Below are 24,603 nucleotides of genomic sequence, written 5' to 3' on the forward strand. Positions count from 1 at the left end.
TGAGCAAAGAGTAAATAAATTTTAGGGAAAGTAAATAACTAATCCTTCCCACTTTATCCTGCCCACTCCCCGCACTTGCTCTCTCTCTCTAAATGAATAAAATCTTAAAAAAATATATACTAACATAGTTGTGGAGCCATCACTCCCATCTATCTCCAGAACTTTTTTATATTTCTCAATCCAGGTATATTTTTATACTCACTTTCCAGATACAAAAATAGACCATAAAAGGGTAAACTGCCAATACAGGTCAATCAAATTTGAAAGCTCAAAACACCTCTTCAATATACACTGCCCTTAGGTGCCATGGGTGAAGAAGCCTCAGATATCATATCATGTGGAAAGAAGAAACTCAGCATCTTGTTAAGCCCAGCTAGGCCCATCCCCCAGCCAACCCACCTGCTAAATGCAGCTGTGATGTAAGGCTGGTGAGACAAGCACAAGAACTGCCCTGTCTACCCACAGAATGATAAAAAATAAGTTGTTGTTTTAAGCTCAGTAAAATTTGGGGTGGTCTGTTATGTAGCAATAGGTAAATTAAAACAATCTCTATTTTACCACCTCAGTGCATTAACCTGCATCAGAAAAAATACTGAAAGTTTAAGATTTCTGGTTACAAGATGGTCAAATTAATGCAAACTGATGAAACTACTGTAATTTTATCATTAGTACTAGAAAAATCACTAATTACAGGTCCTAGTATAGTGTGGTTGGTCAGACATAACAGGTTTATATAAAAGACAGCACACTGTGTTAATAATATAATTTACTTCATATAATGGCATCATTTCCCAATGTGAATAAAAATATTAATGAAGCTAGTTCCTTTGCATTCAATTTTAATTAATTAATTTTTATAAATTTTTCTAATATGTGATTACCTTGCTTTCATAACCTGGGGACACAGAAATAAATCAAGCTTTTCTTACTGATTAGATGTCATCACTGTAATCAATAATTATACCAAGCTATTCATGTCAAGATGGCCTCAGGTGCTACTGACATATACAAGGTAATAAGCCAACATTAAACAGTCCTTGCTGGCTATACTTTTTACTTCTTAAAGTTTCTATTTCTCTTCCTGTCAATTATCATTTGCTCCTGATGAGAGTACCTTTAATGTACAGTGCTTTAGAAAAGAAACTTGTTACAATTTTGCCTAAGTAAACTCAACAAGCTTGACACAGTGAGAACCAAAAAAGCTTATTTCTGAATAAACTTCATTATTTCTAAAATACCACTTCTAGCTGCTCAAAATTATTTGTTTTCCTAGCTTTATTGTGCTACAATTTACCTACCATAAAACTCATCCATGATAAATGAACAATTAAATAATTTGTGCAAATTTAGAGTTGTACAACCACCAACCTTATTACTTTAGATTTCCATTATTGCAAAAAGTTCCCTTGTGCCTACTTAGTTAACCTCACTCTTAGCCCCACTAACCCCAGCACCAAGTGCTACTGATCTACTGTCTCAACAAATCTTTTTCTAGACATGTCTTACAAAATAGAATCATACAATATGTAGCTTTTTCCATCTGGCTTTTTTCACTTAACCTAAATGTTTTTGGAGTTCATTGATACTACAACATATATCAGTAGTGTGTTCCCTTTAATTGCGGAACAGTATCCCATTAAATGGATATACCACATTTTGTTCATTTATTCATCAATTGCTGGACATTTGAACTGTTTCCAGTTCTAGGCTATTATGAATAATGAATGCTGCTATAAACATATCTATATGTGGATGTGTACTTTCTTTTTCTTGGGAAGATTTTTTTTTTTTAGATTTTATTTATTTATTTGAGAGAGCAAGCATGGATGGTGGGGAGGGACAGAGGGAGAGAGAGAAGCAGACTCCCCTGCTGATCAGGGGGTGCAGCCCAGGGCTCGATTCCAGGACCCTGAGATCATGACCTGAGCTAAGGTTCAGCTTAACTGACTGAGCCACCCAGGCGCCCCTCTTGAGAAGACTCTTAAAAGTGGAATTGCTTCCTTCCTAGTTCTCAGAGGTAATTCAAAGAGGCAAGTGATATGAAAAGTAACCTCTAGGAAAGTGAAGAGTTACTGTAATAATATATTATTCATTTAGTCAACAAATATCCCAACCTATTAAATTATCAGGCATCATGAAGGGAGCTGGGGATAAAACTATGAATAAAATGAAAGCCCTCTAAATGAGTATATAATCTAGTAAGGGATGTATATGTAGAAACACAGGTAACTCTCACCTTTTTTTAGGTAAATAACCAGTTTTAGAAGCTGGTTACACCACAATTAACTTCTAGGTACAAGGTGCATGGTGAAAAACTATAAGCTTAATTTAACAAGACAAAGACCCTCACCAACTAGTAATTACATGAAAGAGGTTTAAACACACACACACACACACACACACACACACACACACACACACACACACACACACACACAGTTTGAGAAAGACCACAATAAGAATGGTAGGAGTTTCTAAGGGTAGTGAAGATGGTGAAAAAGATGGGGGAAGTTAAAGGAGACGCTAAAATAGAGAAGGCTCCCAGGAATTATTTTTCTTACATATTGACAGAGAGTGGTGGCTCATGTTAAATTTCCTCAATTCACAGGCCTGTAAACAGGAATAATGCTTAAACTGTCTTGGCTTCTTTCTGGCCTTTTTGTTTATCTGTTGTTCTTGAGAGATTTGGAGACAAGGTAAAATGGCATCAATGGAAGTATAACTCCCACTTAATACCTGTAATAGCCTCTTAATACCTATACATCTTCATCAATTCTTTGAACTCTGAGGCACCTATCTATTTACTCTATCATCTTTTCACTCACCATCTCATGCCCAATTTCCTTTTTTATCCATCTTAAGATTGAATGGCCCATCATTGTATTACACCTTTGTCCCTTTCTTCCTCTATCATTATTGCCTGATAAAACTCAGTGAGAGAAAGCATATATACATGCTGACTTGATCTCAACCCCAATTCATGATCATAAACCATAAATGAGTAGCACCATTACTCCATTTTCACTGCCAACTTTTACTGTCAATTCATTCTCCTACTCTCAATGATTATGCCACTCCTCCTCTCTCTTCAATAATTTCTCTTCAACTTCTCAGCTTCATGCTACCTATCTCAGCTCGATACTTATATATAGAATTGGCTACTCAAAATCTCCACTCAGATTTCTAGTAGGCCCTCAAATTTAACATATCTAATATTGAGCTGGTGAGTACTATCCCTTCTATACCCCCACCCCAAACCTGTTCCTCTTGTGTCCTCACCCAAGTAAATCTTGACATCTGTTCAAGCCAAAATCTTGGGGTCTTCTCATTGTCTCATATACCCCCTATCAATGCATCAGCAAATTACTGTAGATTCTATCTTCAAAATACATTTCCAGAATCTGAACATTTCATGACCCAGTCTTCAAAATAATTCAGAATCTGAACATTTTTCACCTCTACCATTCTAGCCCAAGTCACAATCAGCTCTCATCTCAATGACCATAAATTTCACCCTCAGAATGGCATTCCCTGGTCACCTTAAGTATCTCCCCACTATCACTCTGCTTTGTTCTTCTTAGAACTCATCTCTACCTGGTATTACATTCATATTCTTTTCTGTCTATCTCTACCCAACAGAATATAAGCACTACAGGGGGCAGTATTTTGGTTTGTTTATTCACTGCCAGATCCCCTCTCATGTAACAGGACTTGGCTCACAGACAGCACTCAACAAACCTTTCAAATAAGAAAATAAAGTAATAAAAGTGAGTAACTGAATACAGTGAATAAGTGATAAATGGAGGGAACTATACATGCAGCACATAACCTAATTGGAAAGCTTCTCTGAAATGGTGATATCTAAGGATAGACCCAAAAAACAAGTAGAAGTTAGCCTAGTGAAAGAATATGGGAGAAAGACATTTAGCCAGATAGTAAAAACAGCAATAAACAAAGGCCTAGAGGCAAAAGAAAGCATGGCCATTTGTGCCATGAAAAGTATAAACAACACTCTCCCACAATAAAATACTCCTTAAAAAATAAGCAATTAAGGAGTGCCTGGGTGGCTCAGTTGGTTAAGCATCTGACTCTTTGATTTCAGCTCAGGTTATTATCTCAGGGTCATGAGATCGGGTCCCCACATGTGACTCCACACTCAGTGTAGAGTCCACTTGAGATTCTCTCTCCCTCCCTCCCTCTGCCCCTCCCCCCACTCATGCACTTACGCTCTCTCTCAAATAAATAAAATCTTAAAAAACATATAAGCAATTAAACAAATTTTCCCATATTCTACATTCTACCCAACACTAGACAGAGGACTAACACAGTATACTATACTATTTATTTTTGGCCAAAGACCATTGGTATACATATTTAAAACATTTTTAGCCAAGATCACTGCTAGGAAGAGTAAAGAAAAATAAGTGTTTTTGCAACATCTCTCATTTACTCCACTGTAGTTTCTTTTGTTGCCTTTCACTTTGGATCTTGGCAAATAACTCCTGATCTGACCAAAGGTAAGACCAGACTTGCCATGATAAACAGTAAAATACCATGCTAAGGGTACTCGAAGGTTACCAGGCTAAAAGTGGCTAGAGCCCCCTTTAAACAAATGACCAAGAAAATAAAAATTAAAAACCAGCAAGTTATTAGGTATTGGTAACATCCTTTGTTATTATGTAGGGGATCATAATTACCATTGCAGTCACTAAAGGTAAGATACAACTTTAGAAAATTTGAGGAAAATAGATGATTGCCAGTGCCAGGAATGTATCTCCTTGGGGGTTATGCTAGGGGCTATGCTATAAAAACCCAGTATAATGTCCATTGGCAGTCTCATTTGCAGGAAAACAGCATCAATGAGCTGAAGAGGTTATGATTACAGTTTAGTATAATTAGAATATACAGTATACAAGATTGTGATTTCAAAGCAGATGTGTTTTGGGATCATAAGAATCAACCCTGAGAATACAGTGAAAGCTGAAAAATACATTCACACTCAAGCTCTGTACACAATTTCAAGGCATTCCCAAACTCTATGAAAACTCCATGTGAAAGCCCTGGAGGGACAACAAAGAGAAGATTTTCCAGGATGAAAGCTATGCAGCAGACATAAGCAAACTGCCCAGAGGGGAATTAGAAGACTGCAGGTTATAGGAGAGAGTGAGCACCACAAAAAAAAAGAAAGCTTATAAAGATGATATGATTATTAGGACAGATACATTTAAGAATTCTATCAAGGCATGTAACTGTTAAGTCCAGAAAATCATGATGTACCTATGAAACAAATTTAACTATGAAATCATTCTGGAAGAAAGAATCCATTTCATTTTAATGCTACATATTTATATATATAAACATAAATAAATATATGTAATATAAAGTATTCTAAGTCCAGTGTGACAATGGAATGAAGCACTAAGCACTCAGGTCTTAACTAGTTTGTTTGTTTTTTTAAAGATTTTATTTATTTATTTGACAGAGAGGGACACAGCGAAAGAGGGAACACAAGCAGGGGGAATGGGTGAGGGAGATGCAGGCTTCCCGCCGAGCAGGGAGCCCAATGTGGGACTCAATCCCAGGACGCCAGGTCCATGACCCGAGCTGAAGGCAGATGCTCAACGACTGAGCCATCCAGGTGCCCTCTTTACTAGTTTTTAATTTTTACAATCAGCATATAATTCAATTTCAGAACATTTTATGATTTCAAAAACAAAAGAAAGCACTAACAATTTTGACAGCATTAAAGTATAAATGACCAAGGGTGAGGCTATAAAAATAGAGAACTACATTATTTAAAGTTTAAAAAGGAAGTAACCAATGATCCAAAAATATTAACAACAAAAAAACTATCGAATATCAAGAAGAAAGAGTAAGTAATGAGCAAGAAATTGAATGACCTAAATTCTTACCTTTTGTAGCAAAGAGTTTATAATAGACATTTTCTAACACTGGTAAATGAATTTATAAGAGAAAAAGAATAAGCACATTCCTTATAGAAGTTCCTTCTGAGAAATATGACCAGGGTGGGAAAGAGTGGAACAGGAAATATAACCACTTTTCATCCTAAATTCTTCTGAACTATTTGACTCATTACCATGCATTCATATTATTTTGGTAAAAATTAAAAGACAATTTAAACCAGTTTAGGTAGGTCATTAGTGCTAATGTAATTCCCTGCCAGTACTTGACTTATTTCAAATACTTTTCAAATATATCAAAGCGTGGCTTACATGTATCTGCTAATCAGGGGTTCATTCTTTTATTTACTGTTTATTCAAGCTAGAATTAAAGACTATTACATGTAGAAGAGATATTAAATGAATGTTGATGATACCTTTCTAAAAGAATAGACACTTTAGTTCTCACTGTTTTTCAAGTTTAATTGGTCAAGACCAAATATTTAAGTTTACATTAGGGTATATATAGATATAGAGAGAGACATATTGACTAATGACAAAATATACCACCAAAATACTGTTACAATGGGACGGCTGGGTGGCTCAGTCTGGTAAGTGTCTGCCTTCGGCTGAGGTTATGATCCCAGGGTCCTGGGATCAAGTCCCACATCAGGCCTTGCTCAGCGGGAAGCCCACTTCTCCCTCTGCCTGCTGCTCCCCTGCTTATGCTCTCTCTCTGACAAATAAATAAAATCTTAAAATAAATAAATAAAAAAAATACTGCTACATTATTTTATTATAAGATACTTTATTTTAAAGCCAAAGTATTATTTGCTGGCCTACTATATCCTAGGTTAACAGGATTCAAAGATGAGTGCTGGGGCCAGGAAAACAGAGACGTGAGTTGCCACAGAGAAATAGATTAGTTTTGTTTTGTTTGGCCTCTTCTAGTGAGGGGGGTAGGGGGTAGCAACAGGAGGAGAGACTGGAAGGAATGAAAAGCAGTGTTTGGATTATCATAGCATTTCTCCCAGCAGGAGATGCAGACCTGAAGGGGATAAATTCAAGACATTATTAAAACTGACAAGTATTAAAACTGATGAGCCCTAAATTAGTAACTTGACATTTTACAAAAGTCAAAGGGGTTTCTGAAAATTCTAGTTTAGGTAACGAAGTAGAAGATAATGGCTCAAGAAAGAAAACACAGATGAAAAACAAAATGCAGGATAATCATGTGTTTCATACTAGATACAAAGTTTGCTATTTAACTTGTACAGCGGTCCAAAAGGTAGCTGGAATTCAGATCTAGAACCCAGAAAACAGAAGAGAGTATATTACTTAGCTGAAGCCATGAAGTAAATGTTTTCATACATATATACTGCGGGGGGTGGGGAGGTGGAAGGGGTAGGAGGGCAGGAAGTCATTTAGAAATACCCACATTTAAAAGGCAGCTAGAAGAATTCTTACCAGTGAAGGAGACCAAAAAGTCAGAGAGGTAATATAAGTAACAGCTTCCATTTTTCAAAAGCAATTTGTCACACAAATCTGTGAAGTACTTAGGAGATATTAAACTGATTCTTGAGAATTGATTGGTATTATCATCATTTTAGAGATAAGAACAAAGAGGCTTTAAGATGTGAAATGACTTGGGGCACCTGGGTAGCTCAGTCGGTTAAGTGTCTGCCTTCAATTCAGGTCATGATCCCAGGGTTCCAGGATAGAGCCCCCACGCTGGGCTCCCTGCTCTTATGTACCAAGCACTAGGGATAAAATGGTGTTTAAAAAGAGATACTAGGGGTGCCTGGGTGGCTCAGTTGGTTAAGCGTCGGCGTTTGGCTCAGGTCATGATCCCAGGGTCCTGGGATCGAGTCCTGTTGTCAGGCTACCTGTTCAGTGAATAGCCTGCTTCTGCCTCTCCCTCTGCTGCTCCCCCTGCTTGTGCTCTCTCACGCTCTCTCAAATAAATAAATAAAATCTTTTTTAAAAAAATTTAAAAAAAACATATTCTAAAGCTATGTCTCACAACCAACATCATCAGAGTTGCTTTATTTTTGTCTTTCCTTAAGTGATGCTGTAAGCTACTTAAAAATTTTAATTTATTACATAGTATCCTGTAATACTGTGTTCCCTAAGAGAGGAGAAAAGTAATACCTATAACACAAAATATCCCTCTAAGTTTGAAAACTTAATTTTCTAATTATTTCAATATTGGCCTGTATCTCAGTCCAGAATCCCTATATGATTCTTATGGCACACTCTCCTCACCAACAATGCCTTCATTCTTAGCGAATTAAGACCTAATTCAACATATACAGGACAGTAATTATATCACTTTCCCATTAACTTGGGAATCAAATCCAAAATTTTACACTAAAATGTACAGTAAGTAGACAAATCTTATAATGACACCTTCATGTCAGATATTTTTACTGTTTTAAAAAACATAAAATAGCTTTTAGGTGGAAATACCCAACATCAGAACAAAGGGGGGTAAATTAAAATATTTTAAATATTTCATAAGAAATGTTTTAACATACATACACCTGAACATTTCCTTAAAATGCCCCTTAGAATTTCTTGGACAAAACAATCTTTACCTGTTAAAAAAATAAGAAGTTTCTACTATTTTCTTTATCCAGGAAAATAACAGATTTCCCTCTATACGCTCATAAGAAACTTACAGGAGGGGCGCCTAAGTGGCTCAGTTGGTTAAGCGACTGCCTTCGGCTCAGGTCATGATCCTGGAGTCCCGGGATCGAATCCCGCATCGGGCTCCCTGCTCAGCAGGGAGTCTGCTTCTCCCTCGGACCCTCCCCCCTCTCATGCTCTCTCTCTATCTCATTCTCTCTCTCAAATAAATAAATAAAATCTTACAAAAAAATTAAAAAAAAAAAGAAACTTACAGGAAACAAATTATACACCCATCTGGCAGTCACACTTTCAAAATACTAGAAGATATCATGTTATAGATAAATTAGATAATCTCTCAGCTCAGAAATGCTTTCCTTAATCTAAAATTAAATAAGAAAAATAACTCTATTAGACACTCAGTAAGTGCTGCTATAATTATAAAACTGGTATCACTTTTATTCAGTTGACTTTTACCTAATCAGCTGCTTTGAAGCCTATAGGGGCATCTAGTTCAAAATCACAACTCAGAAAACAAAACAAACGAACAAAAAAACCATTCCTTGATCCAGACTTTCCGAAACTAAATCCAGAATTGGGAGAGTACAAAAATTCTTACCAGGTCACAAAGGGACCTGAGCAAGACAGTAAAACTCAGCAGAGCCCAACATCATCACTGTTAAAGCTATGTTTAGGTACCAATCTGGCTTTATCTGTCAGCAGTGTCCTCCCTTTGTTAGAATACCAGATAACCAGCTATCTGCGAGCACACTGGTAGCCTTTTTGTAAGAATCTAATCATGGAAACTTCAAAATAAATTTGTGTTTAATTTTTACCAAAAGAATATTTTATGATTGCCTTTTCTGAAACTGGGGACAAGTGGTGCTTATCTTAATCAAAACAGAAACAGTGCTAACCAGTAATTCTCCCTGATCCATGAGATAAAGTAAGCATGCTCTGTGGCACAAACTTATACAATGACTCAAAGACCCAAATACAAAGGAAAAAAACCCGATTATGATACCAATACCATTTCTTCAGTATACCTAACAGCCAGAAATCTGCAAGTTTCTATCATTCCCAGATGCTACTACCATTCCCCGTCCTTAAACCTCCATTAACTACTTCTATGAAATTAAAAAATAACAAAACTCAACTCATTTCTCATTTCCTGACCCAAGTTTGCCAGGAACTTCTCACCAGGATATTAGAAGGCTCAGATCAAACTAAGATCACAGAACTTCATAAATACCTAGCACACAGTACTTCAGTAGGCAAAAAACAACAGAATAGCATTACAGAGAATAGTTGTAAAGGCTATATGACAAAACTGAGACTGCATACAGAGCAACCAGAGTAAATTCTACAAGCAGCATAATATTCAACAATACTATACAATTGATTTCATAGGTTAAACAAAAAATTACCACATGACCCAGCAATTTCACCTCTAAGTATACACATCCAAGAGAAATGAAAACATAAGTTCACACAACTTTTACAAATATGTTCACAGCAGTATTATTCATAACAGTAAAAAAAAAAGCAGAAACAACTCAAACATCTATCAATTGGTGAATGGATAAATAAAATGATATACCCATACAATGGAATATTTTTTGGCAATAAAAAGAAATGAAGTACCGATACATGCTACAACTTGGATAAATCTTAAAAACATTATGCTAAATGAAAAGAAGCCAGTCACAAAAGACCACATGTTATATGATTCTATTTATATGAAATCTTCAAAACAGGCATACAGAAAGAAAGCAGATTAGTGTTTGTCTAGGGATGGGGGATTGGCAGGAGTGAATGTTAATAGGTCTGGGGTTTCTTTTTGGGATAATGAAAATATTCTAAAATTGATTGTGGTACTGGATGCACAACTCTGTGGATGTACTAAAAACCCACTGAATTGTACACTTTAAGTGGGTAAACTATATGTGTGTGAATCACATCTTAATAAAACTGTTATTTTAAAAAATCAATTTTGTGCTGCACAAATTGAGAAGGAAAGTAAAATTATTAAAAAACAAAAAACAGCAGCATTATTATAAAGTTTGCCCCACAAGTCAGGAAGAGCGAAGATTCTTAATTTACTCTTTACCAAAAAATGTTACTGTTACAAAAACAGTGAACATATACTTAATGAGACCTTGCTAATCTTCTAAAAAAAAAGACCTCATATTTAGGAACTATGCTTATTTTCACATGGAACTTTACACACACACTCACACACACACAAATTAAACTTAAATGATTCTCTGAAGAGCTCATATCACAGAGATTTTATGAGCCAGGAGAAAAAAAAGTATATATGAAACTAAATGTAGGACAGATTTTCATTATAAAATTTCTCTCATTCACAGTGAGTCAGATGAGTCAGCCAATTAATGTCAATAACTAAAAAAGAATTCTCCACACAAATAATGGTGTTCTTAAGAAGTGTATACACTGGGGCGCCTGGGTGGCTCAGTTGGTTAAGTGACTGCCTTCAGTTCAGGTCATGATCCTAGAGTCCGAGGATCAGTCCCACAACAGGCTCCCTGCTCAGTGGGGAGTCTGCTTCTCCCTCTGACCCTCTCCCCTCTCGTGCTCTCTCTCACTCTCTCTCTCTCAAATAAATAAAATCTTTAAAAAAAAAAAAAGAAGTGTGTACATTGAATCACCCATTCTGTAATCAGGAACTAATTGTGATACCTTAATATACCAATTATAAAACACAATCTTCTATGAAACAAAGAAAGACCTCTATTAACCCGTACTCACAAGAAACACAGACTTCTCTTAATTCTTTAAAAAGCATTTTATCAGACTTTATTAATTCTGACTGGTGTTCTCCCTCTACATTACAATATTTTTAAGTAAAGGTGATACCAACAGGTAAAATATGAATCTTCAATAACTATACTTGATTTGAGGAAACCAAAAGATGACAAAATATTTTTTAAACGGTTTCTTAAAAGTACGGAGACCATATGTAAGAGAAAAATTCTAGACTAAGTTTGTACATAAAGAAAAAGAAAACAAAGATTATAACATGAGACTACAAAAGTAAAAAATTCAGAAAGACATGCAGAAAGATTCCAAGTCAACAAAATTTATATGAAAAGACTATGGTGAGATAAAATTAGCTCTAATTTTCTAAAATTACTTACTTATAGAAATTATTATAAAGAACCCCTAAAGATTACGTAAACATATCAGGAAGACTCTGGATATGACTACATTTTATATACTAATAAAAACTATTTTTCCTATTATTGTAGGAAAAATAAAGATCCTACACCATCACCTTGTTATATTATTTTTCAGAAATGTTTGTCTCAATTATAAAAATACTAAAGAAACAAATGTATTTTAGAATAAACACAGTTAATTACTAAAAACAATACAAGTTCTATGAAAACATTTACTAATTTCAAAATAAAGTTTATGACTATAAGGAAAAACTCCCTAACTAGTCATGCAAATATTTGGAATATATACATTTCTATTACCTTACTTTCTGTCGCAACTTGAAAGAGAAGGAAGTGTGTAAGAAATTAAGACCTTATGTTTTCTAAAGAGTGATGTAGTTCAGTCATTTTTTCCAGTTTAGAGATAAGAATATTGTTCCTAAAAGCCCTTAATCAATGTACGTAATTGGTATACCAAAATATAAAGAATTAGACAAATAAGAACTACTTCAACATTACACTAACCATTACTTTCCCTACAGATGGCTAAAATCAAGTAACACAAAAATTTGACTTACATTGTTGTTGCGAGTTTCTACAGCAGGGAACTTTCTGACTATGAATTTCACAGCAGATTCCAGGTTTTTGTCAATAAGGTAGGATGGTTTTGCCTTGGGATCTCCACATGCCTATAAAACAACAGTAATAAAAAAGTGAAATGCATCCTTGTTCTAAAACCAAGTAATAGCAAATCTGTAATCAGAAATTAGAGATATTTATTGTTTTTGGTGAGCAGGTGATAAAATGAATAGGCAAAGTGCAGGGATTGTCACAGCTGAAATATGCAATGGGAGACAGTACAGAGATGTTCTTCTACTGAAAAAAATGCATGGAAAGTTTCAAAGCAGTTAGCGCAGAACAGCAGTGAAGGAAAAAGCTCAAACCTAAAAAAAAAGAAAAAGAAAAAAAAAGTCTTGGTTTGAGGTAGGATTGTATTCATCTGAAGCTAATAAAATATTACAAAATTAAATATTCAGAACTGGAAATGTTTTTTTCTAAGTGTTATAAAATAAAAGCTTATGTTTAAATGTCTTTTCCAAAATGTTTTCCTCATTCACTTTAAACATTTTAATACAAGAGCCCTAGTTCAAAAGAACTGGAAGCTGCTAAAATTGTCTTTATAGTACTAAAGTGTGTTGCCTATTCCTCTGAACATTTGAGTTACTACAACAGTATTTTTCCATCATACCAGCAACACTTCAAACAATGAATCTACATCTGTTCTATATCTCATAAGCACAGAATAAATGGGAATGTTTACATTTTGACCACATCAGCCATACAGCATTCTCTGTAGTAAACTGTAAAGCATTATACAAATATCAAGTATTATTATTAGAAAGAACTTTTTATCTGAACTATTAGCAATACCAAATATAATTGATACTATTCAGTGTTTTGTTATGTGACATTTAATTAACTGCGTGCTAGTGAGATGTTATTTCTTAGGGAATTACTAAAATTATAATATTGCTATTTAACTTCTCATTGCATTTTTTTTAAAAATGTGTCCTTTGAAAACGTCTTATCTCTCTACTATGAGTGAGGAAATATATTGCAATTTAATGTTTTTTTCATTGTTTACTACGGCTATGTTGTGAATTGCAGAAAGAGAAGTTATGAAACATGAAACTGATCTGAAAGCGGGCAAGCGGGCAGAGGGAAGGTGAAAAGCTTTGCAAACCTTCCAAACTTGTCCTTGCTGGGGAAGCATTGTAATAAAAAGAGAGAAAATTACGTGTAAACAATGATTGTCAAACTATGACATACGTTTCAGTAGAGAACTTAGGCACCGCAGACTATGAATAACGAAACAAGATTAGAACTATATGGTGCTACAATTTTAAAGGTATTCTAAGTAGCGAGTTTAGTATACAATAGATTTATAGAGTTTATACTATTCATATAGATTTAAATACTACTGTGTAAGTGTACAACCATGTCAGTTTCTTGGTGCTCTTCCTAAATAAACTTAAAATAATACTAGAAGGAAAAACGAAGACTACATGCAACTATAAAAATAGGAGCAAAACCGTCAGTGAAATTTTACATACCTTAAAAAGAAACGGTAGCCAAGAATAAAAATAAAACGTTATTGGAGGACTTTTGCACTTCAGCTCAAATTGAAACTACTTTTCAAATATCACCTAACTCCCTTCCAAGTCAAAGTATAAAAATTAATGCAAACATTCCTGTATTTTCCAAATGGAAATAGGAATGCAGTAAGAATTCTCTTAATGCTCAAACATAAGTAGATAAAATTAACTTAAGCAATTTAGAACTTCATAATCCTTAACCAGATTGACACAAGGCAACTATGCAAATTCCATTTCAACATCATAAATACTAAAATACATCTGACTTTTCCTCAGAGTAGACTATCATTTGTTTAAAATATTATTTCTCATAAATTAATTTGCCAATTAATCCACTTCTCAAAAAATGTTATACTATATAATAAGAATAACTAAGAACCACACACTAAGAATTTGTCCAAATAGAAATAGCTACAGATTAGCATTTCCTTACACCAATGATACAATGAAAATCAAGTTCCCTAAATATGCCTGAGGTGGTACAGAATCCTAAAGTGATTCCAAATTACATTCAGTTTTTAATTTTTTTATTACATTCAGTTTTTTAATGTTGTTTTATCTTCCATATTCTAATACTTAAAAATTTAGCGATCCATTCTAACAGTATTAGTGACTATCGAATAATGAAAATATGACAGACTACCATACGTATTTCCCATGATCACAAATTTTACTGTATAGAATTTAATCAAATATCTGAAAACTAACACAGACGTATTCTCATGTATACAGATGCATGTATATATATGAGGAACTCTTCCTTCTTACACTGAAAACAAAAAGAATGAAATTTCATTTCAATGGAAAAGTAAATGGTTGTATAATCCTTCCCTGGAATTGATTTACCTTTTTCCACACTGCTCAGTAAGCCATATCTAAACATACTATACTGGGAGGCAGAACAGACTCTAGACTAAGACTTACTGGGTTTCAATCTTTACCACTTACGATCCATAGGACCTTGAATATATTACAAAATATCTCCTAGTCTGTTTCTTCACATTTAAATGGGGAAATCAGTACTTACCTCATAAGGTCATTATGAGGATTAGAAAAGAGATAAACCATGTACAGTATTTAGCAGAAGGGCTACCACATATGTGCTCTAAAATGCTCTAAAAATGTTAGCTGTTATCAATAACAGCCTCAATAATTATAATTACCCAAGTCTCATATGAATAATAACTGCAAAACAGTCTTTATCAGAGTATACAGAACAATAATGACAATTCCCTTTTCCAATCACACATTTCCTTCATTTGTTCTCTAAATGCCAAATATGTTCTACTCATAGAAAGAGTTTAGCCTAGTAAAGAACATGAGTTCTAAGATAGGCTGTCCATGTTCATATCCTAACTCCATCACTTCTTAACTGCATAACCATAAGCAAGTGATTTTACTCCTCTGTGCCTCAGTTTTTCCATCTGTTAAATAGGTTGATAATAATTGCAATTTACCCTAAAAAGTTTTTAGGCCCATTATGTGTGCGCATGCACGTGCGTGTGCAGTTTACATAGATATCTGGAATACCATGAGCACTCAAAAATGCCAATAAAACATACATGGCTCATAGATACTATACAGAAGTACTAGCCCCCATTTTATTTTTTCTGAAATCAACCTGCTTGATTTATTTACTTAATACCAACAGAGATACCGTGTATGGAACACTCAGGCAAAAAAGAAAAAGTACAAGGAAAAAAAAACAATGAGTTGACTAAAAGCTAATATCTAAGAAATTAACATCTGTCAAAAAGCCATACTTAATATTTCAATTAAAAAGGGTTTCCTCCTATACCAAAGCAGTATAGCAAAATTCCAACTAACCAGATGTCTCAGTTTATAAAAATTAATATTCTTCTCCACCGTCACTCAATGCATTTTCAGGACACAGAGGACAAAGAAATCATAAAACAACCACCTATATTTCAAAAACATTGTCGGCAGTTGGTACACCTGAAACCCTACCTCATCCTAGTATAACTACACTATTACATAAAATTAATCTTTCACTCTCAAAAGTGTCACCCTTTGAAGTGCCACATTTAAGAAAACAACATATACTATACTTAATTAACAAATTTTATCAGAAAGGCTTACCAAAAGGCCTAAATTAAACTTTTGAATACTTCTATCTCCCCCACACCAAAAAAGAAAAAGAGAAAAAGAAAAGGTGAGTACAAGGCAAAATTGCATCTAAATAACTGAACCTTACAGCCCTACCAAAAAAAAACTTTTTTTTGCATAATTGGCTAAAAGAGCTATTTCATTAGACAAAAAGGAAACCATTTCTGAACGACAGAACTTAAAAAAAAAACCCAAAACTGTGTATTTTATATTATCTTGACTCAGCATGCTTTCACAATGCATAAAATACTGTAATTTAAAATTCCAGAAGATCTAAAGGAAATTTAATATTTATGTACTTAAATTTCCAGTTCTCACGATTGCAAGTTTATTTTCTATGAATATTCTACTTATCCATAAATTCAAAAAACTTATGACTATTTAATGTGGAAGATCAAATTGCACTAATGTTAAAGGGAATACTTAAATATAATAATGAAGAAACCTGTCCCTGAGTCAAGAAGCACAGCACCCATTTGATTTCCTGCCAAATTGTTTAATCTCTGAACCTCAGTTCTCTAATTTATAAAATTAAGGGTACTAATACTACCTATTTGCAGGGTAGATTATTCAGATTTTTAAAAGACAAAATGCACATAAAGTGCTTATTCCAATGTAAATATCTAATAAATAAGTTCTAAATAATAATCTTCTATTTTTTAAAATAAATTTCTCAAAACACATGGATATCTATAGTGAGTTCCTGAAAAAAAAACGTAAAATTTTCCATTTAACCAATTCTAGCTCAGTATTAATCATCAATCAACATCTCCAAGTTCATTTTTTTCACAAACATAAGTATAATATTATTACCAAAAATAAAGAACAGAGATGTTTTAGAAAACCACATAATATTTTATCCAGGCCACAAAATAAACATCTTTGACTAGAAACTTCAAGACCAGACTTTATGTGATTTCAAAGTATAACTCTAAAACAAATTTTTCTGCTAATCTACCACCAAAACCCCTTCTCAAGTCCTTTCCTCAGGCTGTCACAACCTAAGATTACATACTACAGATTAACTTTATATGGTTAATGCTATGTATTTTTTCAAAAACTTATCATGATGTTACAAAAATCAAATAACAGAAATAGTCCTCAATCTATTCATAAGAGATTAAGCAATAATCAAGAAAAAAGAAAACAAAGACCCAAGAGTGGGGAGTAAAAAGAACATTTACTGGGCACCTGTTGTGTGTAAAACATCTATGCTTTTGAAACTGCCTAAACATCTCAACGAAGAGGAAAGGAGCGTCAGAAAAATTAAGTGACTTGCTCAAGGTTCAGCTGTGAGTACCTAAAGATTCCAAAGCACTAAAAATGCTTATCTAAATATATATGCTCAGAAAAACAGTAAAAAAACATGCTCCATTCTTTCAATACTTCAACTGCTCAAAACCTTCATTGGAGTAATTACTATCAAAGGAAAAATCTGCTTAGTTTCATCAGTTTTATTTTTTAAGGCCTAGTCTAACTCAGCAATAAATCACATTCCTTTGCCAAAATATTACAGAACAAACCAATTTTTTAAATACAATAATGTAATTGAAAAAACATGAACAAAATTCCAGAGTTCAGTGAGAATGCTATTTGTGAGAGTACAAGAAAGAAACTAGCCCTATCTGAATATGTCAGGGAAGAAGAAAAAACCACACAATGTGACCAATTTATGCTAGAAAGAGGAATTTAATTTTTACTCAGTAAACAAGAAAAACCATAGTTTTTAAAGCAGGTTTCGCAAAATTAAAAGCATACCAGGACCAAGATTCTTCCTTGAGTCTTCAAGGAAATTAACTGACATTAATGCCTAGAGTAAGGACAGATATCAACTAAAATCATGGACTAGAGAAAACAATTTACTTATCATTCTTTTATTTTCTAATTTAAAAATGAAAGTAATACAAAGAAAATTTTCAATAAATATTGGAAAATCTATCAAGAGCAAAACAAGACTTAAATTCTCATATTAGTGGTTTTGTTTCCAATTATTTTGTTTTTTCATGTGTATCACCTATATTTTGGCCAACCAATCTGATTTGAACTTCCCCTTGAGCTTGGGTAGGTGAAAAAAAAAGGCAATTCACTGCTAAAATTTAGATTAAGAGGCTTCATAGGAAAGTATACTGGAATTATTGGAAATGTTTTAAAGTTAATGCACATTTATCAATAACTACCTGTTACTTAGAGCCAGTAATAGCCAACTTAAAATATATATATATTAATGGTTACAGCTTTCTAAGCACAAATTCTGGGAAAATTATAAACTTAAGAAATATTTCAATGCATTATATATTTCAAAATTCATTTTTAAAAATTTTAGTGATTCAAATGAGTTACTAATTACTATTCAATTCACAAGAAGAGGTGTATATCACTATTGCTCTTAAACATTTTTCAGCTTGCAATACAGAGAAACTTCTCAATTTATAAAACAAAGGTGTTCTATAGGTTTTTTTCAAGTATTATATGTAGCCACATTTTTACTGTTTTAGAGAAGCTGCTCTTGGGGCGCCTGGGTGGCTCAGTTAAGCATCTGACTCTTGATCTAAGCTCAGGTATTGATCTCAGGTATTGGTCTTGAGTTCGAGCCCCATATAGGGCTCCACTTTATTTAAAAAACTGAAAAATCAATAAATAAAAATAAAATAAAGAAGCTGCTCTTTAAAGGCCAATGAAGAATACACTCCTGAAATACAAATACTTATTTTGTACTAGCAGTAAATAGATATCAAACCACAATGTCAGAGAGTAAAAAAGGAAAAGTTAGGAAATGTTTCCCAAAGGTGGTCCAGAGCTGGATTTAACAGGGGAGAAAAAATGAACTTATTAAATGTCCACTTTATTTCAAGCCCCAGAAACAGATTTAATAACAATAGCCTAAACTTATTCATTTCTTACTCCTGTGCCAGGCACTGCACTAGCACTTTAGATGAATTAACTCACTCAACCTTCTAAGGTTAATTAAAGAGTATTCTACAGACATGGGAGAACTGGAACATCTATTTAAGATTTCAGGAATTGGAATCAAAATGATTAACATGGCTTAGAAAACAAAATATACAGCTTAGAGCATAACAGAAGCTAAGAACAAGTAAGTACTCTGTAGATGGCTTTGCTAGTAGAAAGTCTATGTGCAGCCCAGCATTCCAGAAATTTAGTTTTACCCCAGAAAACAAAATTACATCACAACTGTGAATAACTGCCTGAGAAAGAAATCAGAGGTATTAAAAACTTACATTTTACTTATTTCAGTGGTTATTAACATCAGAATCACTTCAGGGCTTTTTCTTACTCAGTAGATTTGAGTCGAGATACAGATGTATTTTTAAAAATCTTTTAAAATGATTATATTGTATATCCCTGGCTAAGAACCACTGGTATCCTCAATTTATAAATAAACTATAACCCAGAACATTTAAATAACTTGTCCAAAGTTTAAAAGATAGTATCAGAGCTTTATCTAGAATCTAGCTCTCTCAAGATACAGAATATATTACAACTATGGAAAACAACAGAGAAGTTTATAGAGGCTGTATGCCAGCAATGAGAGCATTAGACATTACTAGGATTTTTATAACCTTATATATTTTATATCTTTATACATTCTGCTGAACAAAATTCTGGAATCTTAAACAAGGACTGAGTACACCTTGTCACCTGCCTATCAGAAGCTTCTATTCATACTTCAAAAGCAAGCACAAAAGTCACTATCTCTTCTTCCCCAGAATGGAATCGTCAATGCCCTTCTCAAGACTCCCATAAGTACATTTATGCAATACATTTTAGGTAAATAACTGTAAATCTCTCAATCTACTAAAATGTGAATTTCTTGGCATTGGAGACTGCATCTTAATTTATCTGTCTCCCCAGGGTCTGTGAAGACATTCAAAAAATGAAGAGTAAATGAATTAATGAAAAAGAAACCCTCAAAGTTTGGGACTAACTAATAGTTCATATGATTTGTAAAATATTTTTTAAAATGCAGTTTTATTACTGTCAAGTATCTAAAATAATCAACTATGCAATAAGGAAGTATTTTCCAAAACAGGCTTTTACTTAAAACAAGAGATTCCTTTGAAATTGGCACACATACAACCCTATTTACAAATAAGCAATTCAAGAGCTTATGAAGTTTGTTAACTTATTTAAGTAAAACACTGCAGCATAATATTACTCAAAGAAATGATTAACCAGGAGATTGTCTCATCACTGTCAGATTAAGTAAAAAAATCAAAGTCTAATTATAGTACTAAAAATTCCTAAAAGGATCAAAGAAGATTTTACTACATTAACTGAAAAGGCAACAGGAAAAACAGTCAACAAAAAAAAAAAACCACATTTTGAGAATAGAAAAGAGTACTACTAATTTACTAATTACTAATTTCTCCCCAAGACAGAAAGAAACAAACTTACTGGTGGAGTTTCTTAATTGCATTTCTTATATTTCATGTTGCAAAATTTTCAATGTGAAAATGTTACTATTTAACTTTATGTAAAATTTAAAATGAAAAAGTACATTAGAAATTCCTTTAGGAGCGCCTGGGTGGCTCAGACAGTTAAGCATCCCACTCTTGATTTCAGCTCGGGTCATGATCTCAGGGTCCTGGGATAGAGCCCTAGATTGGGCTCCTCACTCAGCAGGGAGTCTGTTTAAGATTCTCTCTCTCCCTTTGCCCCTCCCCCTCTCTCAAATAAATAAATAAATCTGTGTGAGCTCCACACTGGGTGGGGGGCCTGTTTAAAATTCTCTCTCCCTCTGTCCCCCCCTCCTGAATCCTGCACACTCACTCTAAAAATAAAAAAAATTTAAAAATCCAAATTTAATTTGGAACAAAATATACCTTCAAGTGGGGAAATGATTGCATGTGTTCTTAAAATTAGGGAAGACAAATGCTACTTCATTGTTTCTTTTAGTTTACACTTTTCCTTTCTGCTTTATAAATACTCCTCCCCCAATTTAAACAAAATTTCCTATTTCTTTAGTATTGTTTATATGGTTAGTCCTTTTGGGTGCCTGGGTGGCTCAGTTGGTCGGGCGACTGCCTTCGGTTCAGGTCATGATCCTGGAGTCCCAGGATCGAGTGCCACATCGGGCTCCCTGCTCAGCAGGGAGTCTGCTTCTCCGTCTGACCCTCTTCCCTCTTGTGCTTTCTATCTCTCATTCTCTCTCTCTCTCAAATAAATAAATAAAATCTTTAAAAAAAATATATGGTTAGTCCTTTCAATTTTTACATTTTAATGGCAGGGACTAAATTTTAGAAATAATCACAAAGAAAAAATGCACAGACATGAAAAGCAAATACAAAATATATTTCTCCAAAAAAATTTGAATTTTAAATTCCTAATTCTAAACTATTTTTCATTTTAATACATTACAAAGCTAAACAGAGGTCTCCATTAATAATCACTTGGTGGTGCAGTCAGTTAAGCGACTCTTGGTTTCAGCTCGGTCATGAGATCAAGCCCCACATGGGGCTCCATGCTGAGCATAGAGTCTGCTTAAAACTCTCTCCCCCTCTCCCTCTGCCCCGTGCACTCTTTCTCAAATAAATAAATAAATCTTTTTTTTTTTTTAAAGATTTTATTTATTTATTTGACAGAGAGAGACACAGCGAGAGAGGGAACACAAGCAGGTGGAGTGGGAGAGGGAGAAGCAGGCTCCCCACCGAGCAGGGAGCCCGATGCGGGACTCGATCCCAGGACCCTGGGATCATGACCTGAGCCGAAGGCAGACGCTCAACAACTGATCCACCCAGGCGCCCCAATAAATCTTTTTTTAAAAAATTAATCATTCTGGTACACTGATAGTATGATCTCAATGATCTTTCCATGCAAATCCATAGAAAGTTCATACAAAAGTAATCTACAGTAAAAAGAAATTATTTCTGTAATATAACTGCATATTTCTTTAAGGTTACTCTGTGTTAAAATCCAATTATATCTACCACAAAAATGTCAATGACTATAAATCTAATGGCAAAAATAAATTAGAAACCATACCAAACAAGAATATGGATTAGATTTTCAATCATCCCAACCAGTAAGGCAAGAACTTTTGACCCTGACATACTTTTTTATCTGGGCTTCCTCATTTTTTACATATTGGATATAGCTAGCTAAGTATGTTCATTCCTTTAAAATTTTCTTACAATGTAAGTATATAAGCAATAGATTAAGGACCCTAATTTCATTTATATGTAAACTGCACCATGCTGCTTCAATTTTATTTTTGTGAAGAGTCCAATTTAATCAAAATATAATAAAATATGCGTGCACACATTAGCATTTGTACAGAAAAGGGTATAAGTACATGAGGCTTATTTTTAAAAGTGGGAGAAGGGCAGACAAAGAATTTCTGAAGTGACACAATTCTCTTATGTTTGAGTTTCTGATAGTAAACATGTATTTCTTTTGTAATCATTAAAAATGCTTAATATTTGGGCGCCTGGGTGGCTCAGTTGGTTAAGCGACTGCCTTCGGCTCAGGTCATGATCCTGGAGTCCTGGGATGGAGTCCCGCATCGGGCTCCCTGCTCAGCAGTGAGTCTGCTTCTCCCTCGGACCCTCCCCCCCTCTCATGCCCTCTCTCTCTATCTCATTCTCTCTCTCAAATCAATAAATAAAATCTTAAAAAATAAATAAATAAATAAATAAAAATGCTTAATATTTATGTTATTTAACTAATCCACAAAGGATGATCTATCATTGCCACTTGAAAAAATAAAGTAATTTTTTCCTAAGTATTTTTCAGTGATCTTTATCTCCTCAGCCAACCATCCAACATAAGAAAAAAAATTATCAAATCCTCATTTTTACAAGCAGCTTTCCTGAAAAATAAAGTTACAAATGGACATGATAGGATCTGTTTAAATAAATAATATATATTATTTAATTCAGATTTATGGAGAGATGTTGACTTCTTACCATGTTTAAGGCTTTTAATAATGAAACCCCACTGAGGGGAAAAATCTCATACTAATAATACTTATTAGTCTACAATTTGCTACAAACCAATCTTTGGAGCATGTTTCTTCTCCTGATTGAGAAACAGAGAAAATAATGCCCTAAATGAAGAGAAACATAACACTGAAAGAGAAAACTAAAGCTGGTCCCCTCCCTTCACCTTGCACTTACACACTTCCCATGCACCCTTTTTTTCCCTCCATTAAATAAGCAGATACCAGCTAAGAACTTTCAATTTTTTACACTGCTATTCTACCCATTTTTTCCTCATAAAATAAATATATCCAAAATCATGGGGAAAAGACTATGAAAAAAAAAGAAAAATAGCCTCTAATAAGAAAAAAATTTTTTAAAACAAAAGAGCATTGAAATCTGCAAACAGATGCCATTCAAAAAGAGTTTACAATGGCTGGGTGGGTCTTTTCTTCCTTTCTGTCCTTTAGAATTAAGGCAATAATGTAACAAGAAAAATTATTCCAGTATTAAATGAGACCTTTTTGTTACAGAATTATATTCATGTTGGTGACAGGTAAGAAAAGAAAGGAAACAAAAAACAAAATAGATATATTTTCTGAACTCAGCAAAAATGTTTTGGTATTTGCGAATGTGTTTGCTAATAGCAGTAAAATTTCGAAAAAAATGTTGCCCCCAAAAAGTTGCTGAGACTCCTAAATATTCACAGAGGTTTTAAACTATTTTCACATTATCATTACCTTTTATCTTCATAAACAATCCCGTGATGTAGGCAGAGAAGGGATTACCATCTCTGTATTATAGAAAACTAAACTGAGTTGTTACTGTTTAAAATGGGCTATGACTTCCACTTGTAAAGATAAGATAATCAGAGCTAGAATGGACTTTAGCATTTGTTTTACAGTTAATTTTCCCCTGTTTTACAGATGAGGAAAAAATGAAGTTCATGGAAGTCAAGACACCTCCCAATGTTACAAAACTCTTAGTGACAGACTGAAGACTGTAATGCAGTTCTCCTAAATTCTGGTCCCATACTCCACTTCCACAATGACACTGCCTGCCATGCCACAGTAACAGATATAAAAGGAGCTTGGAAAATGTTAAAAATCAACATATAAGTGAGTAGTATTATCAGGTCTGGAAAAAGACATATTTTCAATAAAAAACAGAATTTTGAAGGATTCAAGAAACAAATAAATTTAAATGTAAAACTACCTACCACCTTCATGTCTTTTCCCTAAAACCCTCCTTCTTCATGTGTTCTCACAGCCCTGATTAGTCTACAAATTCCTTAAAATTTCCATAATCTGTACATATTAAGATGTCAAAAATTTTCGACTGATGAAATTTTTTTTAAAAAAGCAAAACATTTTCAATAATCATGTTACATTCCTATAATAAGCATTAAAGCATATTATCTTTGATTACAGTAACTTACTAAGTTATTTTACTCAAGTCACTTAAGTATTTTCATTGTGTATGCTCACTAAAATATTTCCATGCAGACTTCCAATTGAAACAGAGCAATCGAATCTGACAATCCGATGCACACGTGCATTAATAAAAAGGTGATAATTGATTGGAAGACATGTATTATGTAGTGGAAATTTTTTTTTTGAGGACTGTTAAAGAGATTAGGATTGAAAAGATTAGGTAGCTCATACTGTCATAA

At 33.9% G+C, this 24,603-nt stretch overlaps 2 protein-coding genes across 6 annotated transcripts in view; one reads left to right on the plus strand and one right to left on the minus strand.

The window, feature by feature from the left end:
- Positions 1-24,603, minus strand: part of NCKAP1 (NCK associated protein 1) — a 99,114-nt gene that overhangs the window by 71,680 nt on the left and 2,831 nt on the right. For 3 of the 5 annotated variants that reach the window (XM_027588433.1, XM_027588436.1, XM_027588431.1), the window contains exons 2-3: positions 13,455-13,472; positions 12,289-12,399 (exon numbers count right to left, since the gene is read on the minus strand). In XM_027588433.1, coding sequence (XP_027444234.1) covers positions 12,289-12,399; positions 13,455-13,472 — 129 coding nt within the window. The remainder of the gene's footprint in view (positions 1-12,288; positions 12,400-13,454; positions 13,473-24,603) is intronic. The other 2 variants (XM_027588435.1, XM_027588434.1) reach the window with 1 other exon arrangement.
- The window catches only part of LOC113920339 (WAS/WASL-interacting protein family member 3-like), a 71,145-nt gene that overhangs the window by 42,621 nt on the left and 3,921 nt on the right, over positions 1-24,603 (plus strand). The gene's annotated exons all lie outside the window — the stretch shown is intronic.

This window comes from Zalophus californianus, chromosome 3 (assembly GCF_009762305.2).
Source record: "Zalophus californianus isolate mZalCal1 chromosome 3, mZalCal1.pri.v2, whole genome shotgun sequence".
In the NCBI taxonomy this organism is placed as follows: domain Eukaryota; kingdom Metazoa; phylum Chordata; class Mammalia; order Carnivora; family Otariidae; genus Zalophus; species Zalophus californianus.